The sequence below is a fragment of the Sphaeramia orbicularis genome, chromosome 15 (genome assembly GCF_902148855.1).
Source record: "Sphaeramia orbicularis chromosome 15, fSphaOr1.1, whole genome shotgun sequence".
NCBI classification, from domain to species: domain Eukaryota; kingdom Metazoa; phylum Chordata; class Actinopteri; order Kurtiformes; family Apogonidae; genus Sphaeramia; species Sphaeramia orbicularis.
This window is the reverse complement of record NC_043971.1, coordinates 13956904-13973218: the sequence shown is the minus strand read 5'-3', so window position 1 is coordinate 13973218 and position 16315 is coordinate 13956904. Positions and strand designations below refer to the sequence as shown.

The window sequence follows — 16315 nt, the reverse complement described above, 5'->3', positions numbered from 1 at the left end:
TGTAAATGCTCTGCTCGGGTCTGAATTCTTCATTAATTCAACTCCACAGGTCCATCTTCAACCCTATTTCTGAGTAATGACACCAGAAAGGTCATTTTGAGCACTGGCCCTTTAAATGCAAATGAGCTACTTCATGCCCCACCCCTTCCAGGTTGTTGACTGTGCTGCTCTGTCCCGTTCAGCCACTTGTGTTTGTAAATACAACCAACAACTAAACATTTAAGGTAATCGGCTCAAAGTTTGGACATATTTTCAGTTTTTACCACAACCGCTGCTGCTGATAAACAATTATGGCGTACTCAGAGAAATGTTCGTCGGAAGTCTTGACCTTACATGTGCAAAAGTCATGACAAAACTAGTTATAAAATGCAACAAATTAAGAAGAAATTAAAACAGGTTGTAGAAATCCACTTCCAGCTTTGCAGCACCTGGAGGGTTCAAATTCAAACTTTTTGAACTACTTAGGGTCCCCGAATACACTAATAAAAGTGGGTTTAGCAAAATATGACCCCTTCAAAAGTGTATATTTTATTATTAGAAAAGCATTTAATCATTGGATGTTTGTAGCATTACTGTAGCTTTTTAAGAGTATTGATGGGTAACTTCAGAACTTCAGAGTCTGTCAGCACTCGAGGTTATTCATTAGTCAATTTTAACCTGAAGGAGAATATGCAACATGTTGTTTCTGAGGAGGAAATAAATTCATGTCAACATAGATAAGTTCAGATCATGATCAGCTGCAGATGTCAACAGTGAAACTCGGAAGTCTTGACCTTATATGTGCAAATGTCATCATGTAACTAGTTATAAAACGTAACAAATTAAGCAGGAATTGAAACGGGTTGTAGAAATCCACTCGATTTTTGCCAATATGGATATAAAGACAGCTTTGCAGCAACCAGAGGGTTCAAATTCAAACTTTTTGAACTATTTGGGTCTACAAATACACAAATAAATGAACCATGGACTAATAAAAGTGGGTATAGCAAAATACGACCCCTTTAAGACCTACCATATCAAGTTTAATACCTTTTAAAGACTTTTTTCAAAAGGTACTATATGTAGATTTGCAAATTCAAGACTATTAAGACTTTAAGACCCAGCAGGAACTCTGTCAAAAGTAAAACTGTAACAGAGAAATCCACAATGTTTGAGATGTAGTAGAGAAGAAGGATAAAGCTGTAGACGATTGACGTATTTACATGACAGTGACTGCAGGTCTATTGTTTTAATACAGTATAATAAGCAACGAACTGGTGACATGTCCAGGGTGTACCCCGCCTTCACCCATAAGTAGCTGGGATAGGCTCCAGCGACTCCTATGACCCTAGTGAGGATAAAGCAGGTTCAGATAATGAATGAATGAATCAATCAATGTTCTTAACCTACGATATATCTGTGTGTTTACAAAGGTGAAACAAAAACAAACCAAAAAATTTCACAGTTTATATTTTGCAGTATAATTTAACCAGAGTACAAACAGCAATAGTGCAAAAAAATGACACCGTTTTAGCGCAACAGAACTGTAAGCAGGATTTCTTTTTTTTCAGGTGTCTGACAAACACTGACACTATTTCAAACTCATTCAGAAAACACAACATCGAATGTCTCTCCAGTGTGAATGTTTGTCGTGCCGCCAGTGTATCGTATTTTCGTGAGACAGTTCGTACATACTGCAAAGTCCTTATCCAGCTTTGTCCCATCCACACTATAAAAGCCAAAGTGAGTCCATACTTTTGATTTAAACGATGCCAGTACATCTTTCAGTTAAACTCCACCGCTCGAGTCTGCCATATTAGCACCTTGGTTTGTTTTTTCTTCTTCTGTGACTTTGGCCCAATTTTCAGCCACTTGCACAAGGAGCGCCCCCTGGATGATATTTAAAACGGTGACTCGACTCACTAAGGAAGAACGATGAAAGAAGTTTATAGCGGTTATATTTTATAATAATTTTTAAAAAACAATACGCAGCGAGAGCATGTCGATAATCCATTGTAAGATGAAATAGCGTGATAGTTTGCCATATTGATATTTTGTCACACTCTTAATAAGACTAAGAATTAATCCCAGCATAGACAGGCATTTGATAGGCATACTGGATGAACTGGAACCCCATTTCCAGAAAAGCTGGTACATTTTTCATAATGCAGTGAAACAATACACAAAAGACTTAGATTTCACAAGCAAGGATGAGTCATAATTCATTACTGTGGGCTAAAATTCATGAGAAAACTGTCAGCGAGGTGAAAATTTTCCATCTCAGGGCAAAATTTCAAAGAATTTACATTTTCCACCCTTAACTGTGGATAATATTGCACAAATATTTGTCTGTCTGGGGAAATTTCAGCACATAAAAGCTGAATGTGAGTGACCTTCAAGCCCTTGAGCAGCGATGAATGACTATATGCACAGGTACAACAAAACCCTTCACTCACTGTTAAAACAAGTAAAAAAAACAAGAGGAAATACTGACCTACACGTGGTCTGCCTCAAAAAACCACCAGTGTTATATTTCCCGCTAAAACAATCCATTTGTTCATCTGATTCCGGCAAACGACGACACTTGGAAACATATGCACATCAGATATCTATCAAACCACTCAAACACTGTCGCCGCAGGATGAGGAAACCTGCTCGGCGACTTTTTGTTTCCAAAGAAAACACACTGTGATGCAACAGCCTGCAGATGCTTACTGTACTGGCTCTCCTTCACAGGGAAGTCTTTGATGGGAACAGCTGAGTCTTTGTCCATGCGGAGGGAGATGACTTTTCTCTGCAGACTGATCGACTTCCTCACCACGAAGGTCTGCAAAAGACAAAAGGAAACGACCAATTACGACATTTACGTGGAATCAGCCAGTATTTTTTGAACAGAAGCATCTACAGTATATCCCATGTTGTCCCCATGTCTGCGTGGGTTCTGTCCGGCTTCTCCTCACTGTCCAAGGACTTAAGACTAAATAAGTTAATTGGTTACTCAAAATCACTCGTAGGTGTGAATGTGAGAGTGAGTGATTGTTCATATGTCAGTCCTGTGACGACTTAGTGGGATATCTAGGTTGTACCCCACCTTCACCTTATGGTAGCTGGACAGGCTCCACCATGCCCACAACCCTCTAGAGCAGGGATGTCAAAAATATGCCCACTCAAGATAAATTTGGGGTGTGTTGGGTTGGGTGCTTACTAACTTATAAAATAAAGTCAACTCCAAATTTTTAAATAAAATTTTTTCTTGTTGTTTGTGATGTGCAAATAAATAAATAAATACATAAATAATAAATGTTTCACTATGTTTTTGAGTCAAAAAAGTAAAATGACATGAAAATGTTTACGTCTACAAACTACCCTTTAAAAAAAATGTGAATATGAACAACCTCAAATTTCTTCAAAAAAAAAAAGTGCAATTTTAGCAATATTATGCATCAGCTTATCATTTACTAATGTACATTACGATTTCCAGATCAAAGTGGATCTACAAAAGCACAAAACATTTATTAACAGGCAGAATATTGTTAAAATTACACTTAAGGCATGTCAGGTCATTCAGGTTATTCACATCTTTTATTATTCTAGTTTGTAAATATAAACATTTTCAAGGAATTATTTTTTATCGCATTAAAAACAAAGAGAAATAATTGGAGTTGTCATTATTTATAGGTTATTATGATAATATGTTACTGGTCTGATCCACTTCAGACTGAATGGGCGGTAAATGGCCCCTGAACTAAAATGACTTTTACATCATTGATTATCAATATCATCAGTGTAGTTTTTACATTTCACAAAATCGTCCCACAGGCCGGATTGGACCCTTTGGCGGGTCAGTTTTGACCCACAAGTCGTATGTTTGACACAACTACGCTCGAGGATAAAGAGGTTTACAAAATGAAAGAATGAATGAATGGATGAATGAATGAACACTAATATCTACACTACTATAATAAAGTACGGACTTTTGCTACCTCTGTTGGTCATCTCAGATCCTTTCTATAATCAAGTATTTCTTCCCAAATTCCTGAAAATGGAGCATGTGGAACTGCAGCTGATCCTCTTACAAACTTCCTCATTTACATCTCTGATTTGCTCCTCTCAGCCATTGTGTTTCCTTCCCTAATTGGTCAAGACCCTGTCATGTGACCCTTCCCAGAACTGACCTGATGGTTTTCAATTAAAAACGTTATTTTTAGGTTAATGGTAGTGATGTGGATTCCCTTTTCGATCCGACACCAAGTAAAATTCAGGCTGGTATCGGCAATACCGATCCGATACCAATACTTTGTACAAATACACTTAATATCTGGAAAATCTAAAAAAAAAAAAAAAAAAAGGGTATTTCAAATCCTAACTTCATAAAGAATACAAGACATGAGAATAATTATGTTTCATTATTAAGAACTCTAAAAATGAAATCTTGCATATTAATTCATGTTACATGAACGAGTTAACAAGAAACATGAAAATACTCAACATGTAACACTTCAACAAAAGCATCCAACATTGACATTTTCCCTCATTCACAAGTTTTTGTTAAGGAACAGTGGCATATTTACTGTTTTCCCCTTTAGTCTGTTTCGTTTTTTGCTCAGAACCTCTCCTGTCTCATTCCCAGGTATCTCACTGCTAGTTTGCTTACGGCTGGGAAGGTCAGTTCATTATCTTGCCATCAAACCAGTACAGACAGAGTGAGTCAGAGTTAAATGACTGACAAGTGTGACGTAGTACACACTTACCCAGGCAGAAGAAGTAGTTCCAACTAACTGCATATCATTTGGTTCATCTACTTTCCATTGTCTTTGTGATATACATTACTTCAAATGACACAAGTATTAAAAGTATCGATATTCTGATTTGTGAATCGATTCTAGAGTGTGAAGATCTGGTATCGGCGATATCGATATTTCAGTATCTGTAGGAGCTATTTGTCTATTTACTTTTTTTGTTCAAAGTTAATTTACTTTTTTGTTTACAAATTTAGTATTTTTTGCTAATTGTTTATTTTGATTGTTTACTTTTTGTTTGTTGAATATTTAGAATATATTTTTTGATTTTCATGGTTGTTGCTTTCACTTTTTAGTATTTAGCACCTTTTTGTTTTGTGTTTTCTTATTGGTTTAGACCACAGGTGTCAAACATGCAGCCCAGGGGCCAAATCCAGCCCGCCAAAGGGTCCAATCTGGCCCTTGGGATGAATTTGTGAAATGCAAAAATAAGATATTAACAATCCTTTTAGTTCAGGTTCGACATTCAAACCAATTCCGTCTCAAGTGGGCAGGACCAGTAAAATACTATCATAATAACAACTCCAAATTTTTCTCTTTGTAAATTTAAATATTTTCATGTTTTTACATGAAAGCAAAGTATAATTTCGGAAATATGTAAATAACCTGAACAAATATGAACAAACTGAAATGTCTCAAGAGAATTAAGTAAAATTTTAACAAGATTCCGCCTGTTACTAAATGTTTTGTGTATTTGTAGATCCACTGTGATCTGTAAGTTACAATGTACATCTATAAATGATAAACTGAGGCATGATATTGTTAAAATTACACTTATTTTTTTAGTGTGTTCATGTTATTCAGATCGTTTGAAAGACTAGTTTGTAGATGTAAACTTTTTCATAATGTAAATTTACTTTTTTTGCTCTAAAACATACAGAAAAATTTGGAGTTGACTTTATATATTGTTATGTTACTATTTTACTGGTTCAGCCCACTTCAGATCAAACTTTGCTGAATGTGGCCCCTGAACTAAAAAGAGTTTGACACCCCTGGTTTAGACCGTGGGCACCTGGGTATAAATAGGCACCACCAAGTTAGACCATCATGTACCTGGGTGGGCGTATAGTTTTTTACCAGTCAGACAGTCAGACAAAATGAGCAGGAGAGACAACAAAAAGGCCTTGGTTGTTGTTTGCCTGCAAAAAGCCTGAAAATAAACCACCTGGAATTCATCTGTGGTGTGGACATTGTGTTTTTGACTGCGTAAACCACAAACCCATGGTTCTAGTGGTTATTTGAGTCATGTTAAAGTCTTAGGTTCAGTCACTTTTAAGTTATTTGACTTTGATGACAAAAAGCCGCTACACCCGTATCAATCCGCACATCACTAGTTAATGGTAAGACGTGTAGGTGTGGGTGCAGCCTCACCCCAGTGGGCTGGTTCTGCAGTATCTGTATGGCGTCCATGTGGCTGAGGCCGAGCTGCAGCCACACCGCATGCGTCTGCACCAGCCTGTCCAGAACGCTCAGCCGCCTGTGTAGGGAGTCGTAGCCCGAATCTCTCACTCCAGCTAAACCGGCGCTCATCCCGGTGCAGGGTGTGGCCTGAAGGAAGAGGCCCCCCACCTCCTCACCAAGCCTGGAAATAGGAAAAACAAACCTTCACTTTTACTGATAATTATTATGAATTATGTGTCCCAAGTGTTTTGGAAATGACACAAGTTTTGTTCTTGCTAAATTTGCTGTATATGTCTTTTTTTTTTTTAGTATTCTCTTCTGAGGTACTTTGAACAATTAGAAGCATTACATCGGTAATCAAAGAAATTTTAAGACAAATATCACATGTAAACAAAAAAACTATATGTATAATTTCAAAAACTTTTGACCACGACTGAGCTTTTAATAATAATCACACTTCTTTGCCAGCAGTGTTGAGCAGCAAGACATTACTTATATGAGTATAATATTACTTCCCCCAGTATTGAATCATGTTGGAGTGTGTTTCCAAATTTTCAGGTCGGGACCCAAACTGAGCCACAGAGGAAAGTATATGGTACTGATTGGATATCTGACCTCATTTTCCCAAATAAAATAAAATAAAAGTGTTCTCTGGAAATGTTGACAATAGCAAAGTGTAATACAGAAGTGATGTAGCCATTATCAAACATATAGTAAGAGAAAAATGATGTAAAATAAAGTTAAAAGACAAATGTGATGCAATGAGATGGACATGACATCAAATATTTGACAAAAATGTCCTGAAAGACAAAAAATACATAGATGTAGACTACAATGGCATGAAAGACTCAAAAAGACTAAAAGAAGTGAACGACACGAATGAAAAGCCTTTCAGAGAACGTGTTTGACAGTGGAAAAGTAAAAAAATAAAAAATATTATTGCAATTCACAATGTTTTTTGGGTTATCAAGGAAGCATCAGATTTATCTTTTGTACTAAAAAAGTTTGGGAACTTGTGGGGTGAGAGATGATGACTTCCAAAGCAATAATGACTTACAGGGTGGGGAGGCAAAATTTACAATGAACATTTAGTTGTTTTTTCTCAGCAGGCACTACGTCAATTGTTTTGAAACCAAACATATATTGATGTCATAATCATACCTAACACTATTATCCATACCTTTTCAGAAACTTTTGCCCATATGAGTAATCAGGAAAGCAAACGTCAAAGAGTGTGTGATTTGCTGAATGCACTCGTCACACCAAAGGAGATTTCAAAAATAGTTGGAGTGTCCATAAAGACTGTTTATAATGGAAAGAAGAGAATGACTATGAGCAAAACTATTACCAGAAAGTCTGGAAGATACTATTAAAAAAGAATGGGAGAAGTTGTCACCCGAATATTTGAGGAACACTTGCGCAAGTTTCAGGAAGCGTGTGAAGGCAGTTATTGAGAAAGAAAGAGGACACATAGAATCAAAACATTTTCTATTATGTAAATTTTCTTGTGGCAAATAAATTCTCATGACTTTCAATAAACTAATTGGTCATACACTGTCTTTCAATCCCTGCCTCAAAATATTGTAAATTTTGCTTCCCCAACCTGTATATGAAGTGACTACTCTTAATACCAACTACTAACTAAAGTCATATTATTTTACTTTTCAAAGGAGTAATGAGTAGTAATAGGTAAAAAAAATTACACTTTCTCAGCAATTTGCCCAAAACTCTGTGCACCTTGGGATAACTAAACACCTACAAAAACACATGTCAACATTAAAAAATCATGTGGTAAGAATAAAAAAAAAAAACATCCTGTGTGTATAAGGATAGCTTTGACTGGTTTATGAGCACTGATGGTCCTGGTGCCACTGTCTGCCCACTTATTTCACACTTCCTCAACTCATCTCAGGTACTTTCTGATTTCTACAGAAACCAAATGAGGAATTAAACGTAAGCAAAGTGGGCAAAACATGCCAGCGGAAGAATTATATTCACATCACGAGTAGATATATGGGTATAAAATGTGCCGTGACCCACTTAGTACAAGGATATTGTTTTTTCTTCTACATATAAAACATGTTATTCAGGTACTGACTGGCAGGAATTGGTCAACACACTGCAGTTCCCGGAGACCTTGTTATTTTGTTATGATATCTGTTTAACCCTGACTTAGCACATTGACAGCTGTATTTAGACATTTTGTCATCACACGCAACACTACACCCTTAACAGCCTGTAATGAGTGCTCTCTGTTGGTAGAAATGGGTAATTACATCCAACATTCAGTCAAACTCACCCAATGAGTGTATCTGTTTTATGTTGTTCTTCTTCTGCTGCTGCTGGCTCCGTCTTATTCCCCATCTCCTTCTTCAATGTGCCAATTTCCCAAGCAAACGAATCAATCAACTGAAAATAAAAATACACAAATTCAATCCAAATACACCCATCTCTTTAAAATAACCAGTGAATTCACAACAGGCCTCATCCATATATTGCATAATAATATTTAGTGTATATACAGTGTTGTTCAAAAGACTCCAACAGCCTTTAGCTTCGTTGTTTTAGCAACACTATGACCACATTAATGCATTTCTAAGTCTTTGTAGTAATGTACGCACAACTGGAATATACAGCAAATATGCAAACGGCATTAAAATACAAAAATGCATTTCTGAAAAAACGTTATTGTAGAAGTTATATGGGATCATCTGGACAGAGAAAAGGATAATCGACCATGAAAGACTCTGGGGCATTCAGAAGGTGTGGAAAATAACACTGAGTTATTTAAGAAAACATCCAAACAGTGTGAATCCAAAATGAGGTCAAACTAAATACTGACTTAACCTGCAGGTGTTGTTTAGTTCTAATTTGTGTGTGTGTTTGTGTGTGTGAGTCAATACTGTGCACATATTTCCTGCATATTTGTTGTTATAAATAAAGACACACACCCATCACAACCCTGCAAAAACAACGCTTAAGGGCTGCCTAAGACTTTTGCACAGTACTAGATTCAGATTCAAATTTACTTGTCATTTCAGCGTATAAAATACACAGAAGTGAAACAGTGTTCTGAGGTCCCCGACTGTCCGCAGCATTTAGTAAAATACTAATAAAATACTGACAAAAATAATAAAAATACTAACAAAAAAACACCCCCCTTAAAAAGTTACACATAAATAACTAAGGCTCACTATGTATCATTTCAATATCTTGAAGAGGTTTAAATTAGATAAATGACAGCTTTATTGTATGCAAATGCAGCTGAAAAAAACACTATGAAATGCATTTACTCATTAAAAATTAGACTGCATAAATACATGTAAATAGTATGAAGAGGCTCTCACAGTGTCCTCTCCTGCTTCTTCTTTAAAGCTTTTAGGAATGGATTTATGATACTGTATAAATCTAGCATATACTGTCTTTCTTGCAGGGTATACTGACTCTTATTTCTACAAATGTTAAGTTGTTTGTGCATGTTTTGATCCCTGTTGGAGCCACTTCCCTTAAATTAACCAGAGCCACTAAAGAGGAAACACTGAGAGGAAACTGTTTCTGAAAGACTGTCTGTGAATGAACCCAAACAGTTTGTCTCAAGAAACTGAAAAAGGAAAAAAAAAGGAAAAAAATTAAACCACAGACGTCAGAGTCTGAACACAGACTGACCTCTGTAGGCAGAAGTAGTGGTTACAATCAGTTCTTTATGTGGTTGTCTTAAACCAAACATTTCATTAGAAGTAGATTTACATTAGTTACATTAATTTAAAGTTGAGATGCTGCGTCTGAATCGTTTCTCTCATGCAGCGTCTTTGCTGGCCTTATGATTTACTTAAAGTGTTTTCTCTAAAAATAAGCCACATTATAACAAATGACTCCAAATATTTGGGTCTTCTTTGACCAAAGATAACCAGCGTTTTAAATACTAAACAGGCCATGCTATCATGTCCTCTATGCATAGTAATGAACTATAATATGAAATAATGCAAACATATCTGATAATAATACTGATACTACTACTACTACTACTACTAATAATAATAATAATCTTTAATAGAGAGAATAAAATGCTTTTAATCATCCTTTTAAAAACACGTGTAATCATAGTAACTTGAACTTCTCCCTTTGGTGTGTACCTTCTCATTTTTCAGGAAGAAAAATGTGTTTTTACTTTCTATATTTAGACATGAAGTAAAATTTAACTGTCACTCCTACCTTTTTTATTTCAAGTTTTCGCTCTTAAAGTTCATATTTGGAAATTTTATCCACAGTCTTTACTTGGTAAAATGTTTCTAAAACATGTCTGACCTCAGTGTTAGAAGGTTTACCAACTAAATATTAATCACACAAAGTTCTACGGTACACTTTGCTCAAAACCCTGTTAGTTTATTGAGAAATAGGATGAATTCACTGAAATACTTGTGTTGTGGTTGTGTTTCTGTCTGTTCTATGTATTTCATAAATCTTCATCATCATTATTTTAGAGTCCCTGAGTTTGGTCATTATATAAAGATTAAACATAACTATTCTCAGGCAAAATGTTACTAAACAACATGAATGGCCGATGACCAATTAAAAAAAAGTTTCCAAACGCTACTGTATTCTTCACGCTGAACCTGCTGGTATGTATGTGTCTGGATAAACAGTGGGTTTCTAACCAAAAGGAAGTGGTGCATTCTGTAGAAATCAGCAGAGTGACCAGATCATGTCTTCCGATGAAGTTTAACTTGCATGTAATTGTTTTTGTTTCAGTATCAGTCACCAGTGGCCTGTTCCAGCAGCTCTGCACAGGTTCTGCCTTTAGTTCAGGTGTAAAGTCCACAATAAGTAACATGTTCAAATGAGTCGATTTAACACAAACGTTGTTTCAATATTTAGTCAACACAGGAGAAAAGGTTCTTCTCAACTTGACTGCTGAAAAGTCTAAACCACAGGTGTCAAACATGTGGCCTGGGGGCCAAATCCGGCCCGCTAAAGGTTCCGATCCGGCCTGCGGGGCGAATTTTCAAAGTGCAAGTTAGGGCATCAAACTCAAAAATAATATCATAATAATCTATAAATAAGGACAACACCATTTTTTTCTCTTTGATTTAGTGCAAAAAACATTAAATTATGAAAATATTTACATTAACAAACTATCCTTTAACAATAAAATGTGAATAACCTGAACAAATATGAACAACCTGAAATGTCTAAAGAAAACTGAGTGCAATTTTAACAATATTCTGCCTGTTAATAAATGTTTTGTGCATTTGTAGATCTGATCTGTAATGCAAATGTGTAAATGATAAGTCGAGGCAAAATACTGATAAAATTTTACTTATATTTCTTAACAAATGACATCTTTTTTTCAGATTATTCACATCGTTTTTGTTTGGATAGTTTGTAAATGGCATAATTGAATGTTATTTTTTGCACTAAAACAATTTGGAGTTGTCATTATTTATTGGCTACCATGCTATTATTTTACTGGTCTGACCCACTTCAGATTAAAATGGGCTGAATGTGGCCCCCGGAAGAAAATGACTTTGACACCCTGGTCTAAACTATGAAAAATGCTGAAGGTTTTACATCCAGTGGCCAATCAAAGAAAGGCAATATTCCTAAATTCTTTGCCTGTAATAAAACTGTTTAACTCAGCTTTGTTAATGTTCTCTTTGTAATGACCATGTAGGTATGTTTCCATAAACGTATTTCATTCACATTTTCTATTGGAAAATGTTTATGGAAACAGCTCACGTGAGGTGGTTTTTACTTGATGCTGCATTATCTAAAGTGTGAAAATATGTCTGGTACAACAGGCTGTGATGAGGAGATGACATTATTCCTCTGTCTCATCCGTGGGGAAAAAAAACAAACAAAAATATCACAGCCATTTTACATGGAAACAACATAACATTTTGTCTTCTGCTCTTAATCAGACCATGTGTAAAATGGCCGACAGCACCACCTGCTGGCAACACAACACAGCCCAGATGATTCACACCAAATCAGTTGACGAAAATGCACCTAATTCACTTTTTTGTTTTTGCAGCTTTTCCAATGCTCACTTCAGATTCACTTAATATTTTATTAAATACAGCCAGTGTCTTTAAAATACTTTACTAGAGTGAGGTGGCCAATATAACTACATATACACAACTGACAGGAGAAGTGGTAATAATATTGATTATTTCATTACAATGGCTCCTTACATGAGGTAGCAAGCGAACAGTTAGTCCTTGAAACTGATGTGTTAGATGCGGAAAAATGAGCAACGTAAGGAACTGAGTGACTTTGACAAGGTCTATATTATAACTGTAGTGACCGGGTCAGAGCATCTCCACAACTGCAGGTCTTGTTGGGTGTTCCTGGTCTGCAGTGGTTAGTACCGACCAAAAATGGACTTCAGAAGGACATCCCAATCTCAGGAGCACTGATCATGAACTAAATCCAATCCACAGATGTCCACCTCTCTACTTCTAGAATTTCAGGGATCTGCTGCTAACCTCTTGGTCCAGATACCACACGGTCCAGATTGTGGAAAAAGGGGAATCAACACAATATTAGACAGGTGGTAGTAAAAAACCCATAGATGCTCGATTGGTTGAGATCCAGCTGTTCTTTAGATGCTTTTGGTACGTATTTACTGCTTTATATTGGGATTAAACAATTAAATCTGGAGATGCTCTGACCCAGTGATTCGACATCACAATTTCTTCCTCGTCAAAGTTGTTCAGATCTCTATTCTTGCACGTTTTGCTGTTTAAATTCTAACTGTTCACTTGGAACCTGTCAGTGAGTGGGATATATTAGGCAACATCGTACTGAAATAATCACAATGAATACTAGTTTTCCTGTCAGTGGTCAGAATGTTATGTCTGATTGGTTCACCTCTACATGTCAAATGGGTATATGGGTCGTATACAGTCGCAGGAAAAATTATTAGACCATCAAGTCATTAAAAACAATGGTTATGAAATTAAGTACTAACTCCTGTGTGTATCATGTGACTAAAACAGACAGAAAAGAAAACATGGAATGCCTAAAAGCACTGTTTTTGTCAGTACAATGCCATAGCTATTGATGTAAGAACTGAAGTGATTTTGGTTATTATCAAGAAAACCATGGAAAATGGATAGATATCAGCTCTGAAATTAAACTCTTACGAGCTTTTTTAGTTGTTATCATTATATTTGTCCAAACAAATGTACCTTTAGTCTTACCAGGCATTAAAATGAACAAGAAATTGAATAAAACAAGGGCAGTGTAATAATATTTTTCGCAATTGTATTTTTGGTCTTCATCATCCTTTGAAGTTATCCAACACTTCTCCAAGCAATGTGTGACATCAACCACCATTTTAAAGATAATAAATTCATTTCACCTGGCTGCTAAAAAAGAAAAACTATATACGAAATACTATATAAAACGAAATGTTCAGAATTGTTAAAAAAAAAAAAAAAAAAAAGGGTTTACTTTTTAAAATTTCATTACCTCCGCCAAGGAGGTTATGTTTTTGCCAGGGTTTGTTTGTTTGTTTGTCTGTCCGTTAGTGTGCAACATAACTCAAAAAGTTATGGACAGATTTGGATGAAATTTTCAGGGTTTTTTGGAAATGGGATAAGGAAGAAATGATTAAATTTTGGTGGTGATCGGGGGTGGGGGGCCCCACGGGGGTGGGGGGGCGCTGATCAGCCTTGGTGGAGGTCTGCGCTCTCCGAGTGCTTCTAGTTTACTATGATTTACTTTCATCAAGTGATTGTTTTTGTGTTTTCAGGTTAAAGGTAGAAAAAACAAACATTTTCCAGCAGAGGTCTTCATTTGAGCTGCACTATGTTCAACTTTTCCTCACTGCTGTTCTTTTTTTTTTTTTTACTGAAGTTGTGCTAAATCAGCACTTTCCTGGTCTTTTATTCACAGAAAATGTGATGAGATGACAACACTACAAGTTTGACCCTGAGTTGAGGGAAGTTGAGAATCACAAAGACGAGCTTTAACAGCTGGAAACAACAACACATGTAAAAACAGACTGAGGTTATCAGTCTGACCCGGTGCCGCCAACAGAGCGCATGGTTTATTTTAACCACAGAGGGTCATCGGTGGCTTTTGTTTTACAGTACCATTTTCTTTTTCGTGAAACAGAGTGATTCCACTGAAGGTCGAATTAGAGGAATCTCAGTGTGTTTCATTTCCTGATCATTGATTGGGTAACTTTACATCAGCTGCCTAACGAAACTAAAAGCTCAGCCGTTTCTTAGGAAATCACAAACTCTGACTTAGTTAGTTTTGTAATTACAGATCACAGCCTCAAGTTACTACAATAGGATTACACACGGTCTTGAGGCAGCATCTGAACTTTTTACCTACTGATATAGTTTAACCTCCATCACAAACAGCTGATTTTACACTGAACTGACTTTATAAAGTGTCTAATGAAGTTCACAGGGAGAGAAGATACATTTCCAAGAGACATCAGCAGCAACACTCAAAAAATGTAGTTTAAGCTTCAATACAAACAAATACTCTGAGTAACATGTACTTTCTAAAGTAAGCTATATGGTTTTATACATTGATATATTAGTATTTGAGCTTGTCTTGGCGTGTACAGGAACATACATGAGCTGATAATGTCTTCAGGACACTTTATCTTCAAGTGTTGGAGCTGATTAACAGGAGGTCTGAACCATTACTGTCTGCTATTAATAGTCACCTTTATTTTTGTTCATCCTTCTACTTCCTTACAAGAGCAGATAGAGGAAAAAACCCAAGCATGTAAAGGACTTGACTGGTATCAGCAGTTCAAAACAATAATGAATCATATGTTATGGAATTATCTCTTTAAAAGTATTTCTAAAACTCTTCCAGATATTTTCTTTGACAATATAATGTGGGGAAAGAAGAGTACTGATCCAGTACAGATTAGGTCTAAACTCTGGCTGCACTGGAAAAAAAAATCAAAATCTTACCAAGTGTATTTTTTTTCCATTTCTTGTCAAAATATCTCATCATACTTAAAATAAGACATAATCACGTAAAGAGTAACTTTTCAGTGAGATATAAGTACTTATTTTTAGACAATAGATCTTGAAAATCTTATTTAAAGAAATCGTACCAAGATTCAACATATCGGATTCAACAAAACAGATTTTTTTTTGCTTAATTCAAGATTTTTTTGCGTAATTCAAGCAAAAAAAAAATAAATCTGCCATTGGAACAAGTGAAAATTATCTCGGTAAGACTTCTTGAAATAAGATTTTCAAGATCTATTGTCTAAAAACAAGTTCTTACATCTCACTAAAAAGTTACTCTTTAGGTGATTATGTCTTAATATTTTGACTAGAAATGAGAATAATACACTTGGTAAGATTTTGATTTTTTTTCCAGTGTGACATACAGTACTGCACAAAAGCCTTAAACCACTGTTAGTTTTGTGGTTTTTGCAGGGTTGAAAAGAGCATACGTATTTATTTCTTGTTCTCTTTTCCTCAGATACAAAAAGAAAATACAGGAATTATGTGCACATCCCTTAAAGGACACAAAAAAACTCTATGAAATTTGTTGTAAAAGATAATGTCACTATTTAGTCTGACCCTTGACCACATGACAAGAAGCAGCACAAACAGGTATAAACATCTGACATGTTGAACAAAACCTGGTATAAAATATCGGAAAATTAAAACAATTAATCTCATATTGTCTGAACAAAAGGGTTAAAGGGAGTGTAAAGGGAGGTCACGTTAAAAACAACCACTTTGATTTACAGAAGCTGTTTTTTCCACGAAACTTTTGTTTTTATTGCAGCACATACTTCACATATATCAGATGGAAATGCATATGTGTGGTCATTAGAACTTTACTGACTTTTTTCACAGTACTGTAGTATATAGTTCAAAGTTTGGATATTACACCAACATGTGTCTACATTTGCTGTGAGGTGTGGCTGCATTTAAAGGCCATGTGTGTTTAAGGAAAGCCTGTAATTATCAGAGGCTGCAGATAAACACCCCTCACATAAAGACGTAACCCAATGGTAAGTACAGGGAGTTTCAATCAGATAGTGATGGATACTTAGCAGCTGCTGATAAGTCAAGACAAACTATCTCTGGCGATTCCATGCCCTAATTGCTTCCTCCTCTGTGATCTATCTTTAGTACATA

At 35.9% G+C, this 16315-nt stretch overlaps 1 protein-coding gene and 1 long non-coding RNA gene across 2 annotated transcripts in view; one reads left to right on the top strand and one right to left on the bottom strand.

Annotated features, from left to right (window-relative positions):
- rin2a (Ras and Rab interactor 2a) overlaps positions 1-16315 on the bottom strand; it is a 94110-nt gene that overhangs the window by 44610 nt on the left and 33185 nt on the right. The window contains exons 3-5 of the mRNA XM_030156354.1: positions 8479-8588; positions 6150-6360; positions 2695-2806 (exon numbers count right to left, since the gene is read on the bottom strand). Of these exons, the coding sequence (XP_030012214.1) occupies positions 2695-2806; positions 6150-6360; positions 8479-8588 (433 nt within the window). The remainder of the gene's footprint in view (positions 1-2694; positions 2807-6149; positions 6361-8478; positions 8589-16315) is intronic.
- On the top strand, positions 8727-15653 carry LOC115434415 (uncharacterized). Its single transcript, XR_003937522.1, has 3 exons — positions 8727-8740; positions 15524-15543; positions 15602-15653. It is a non-coding gene; the product is annotated as an uncharacterized LOC115434415 (long non-coding RNA).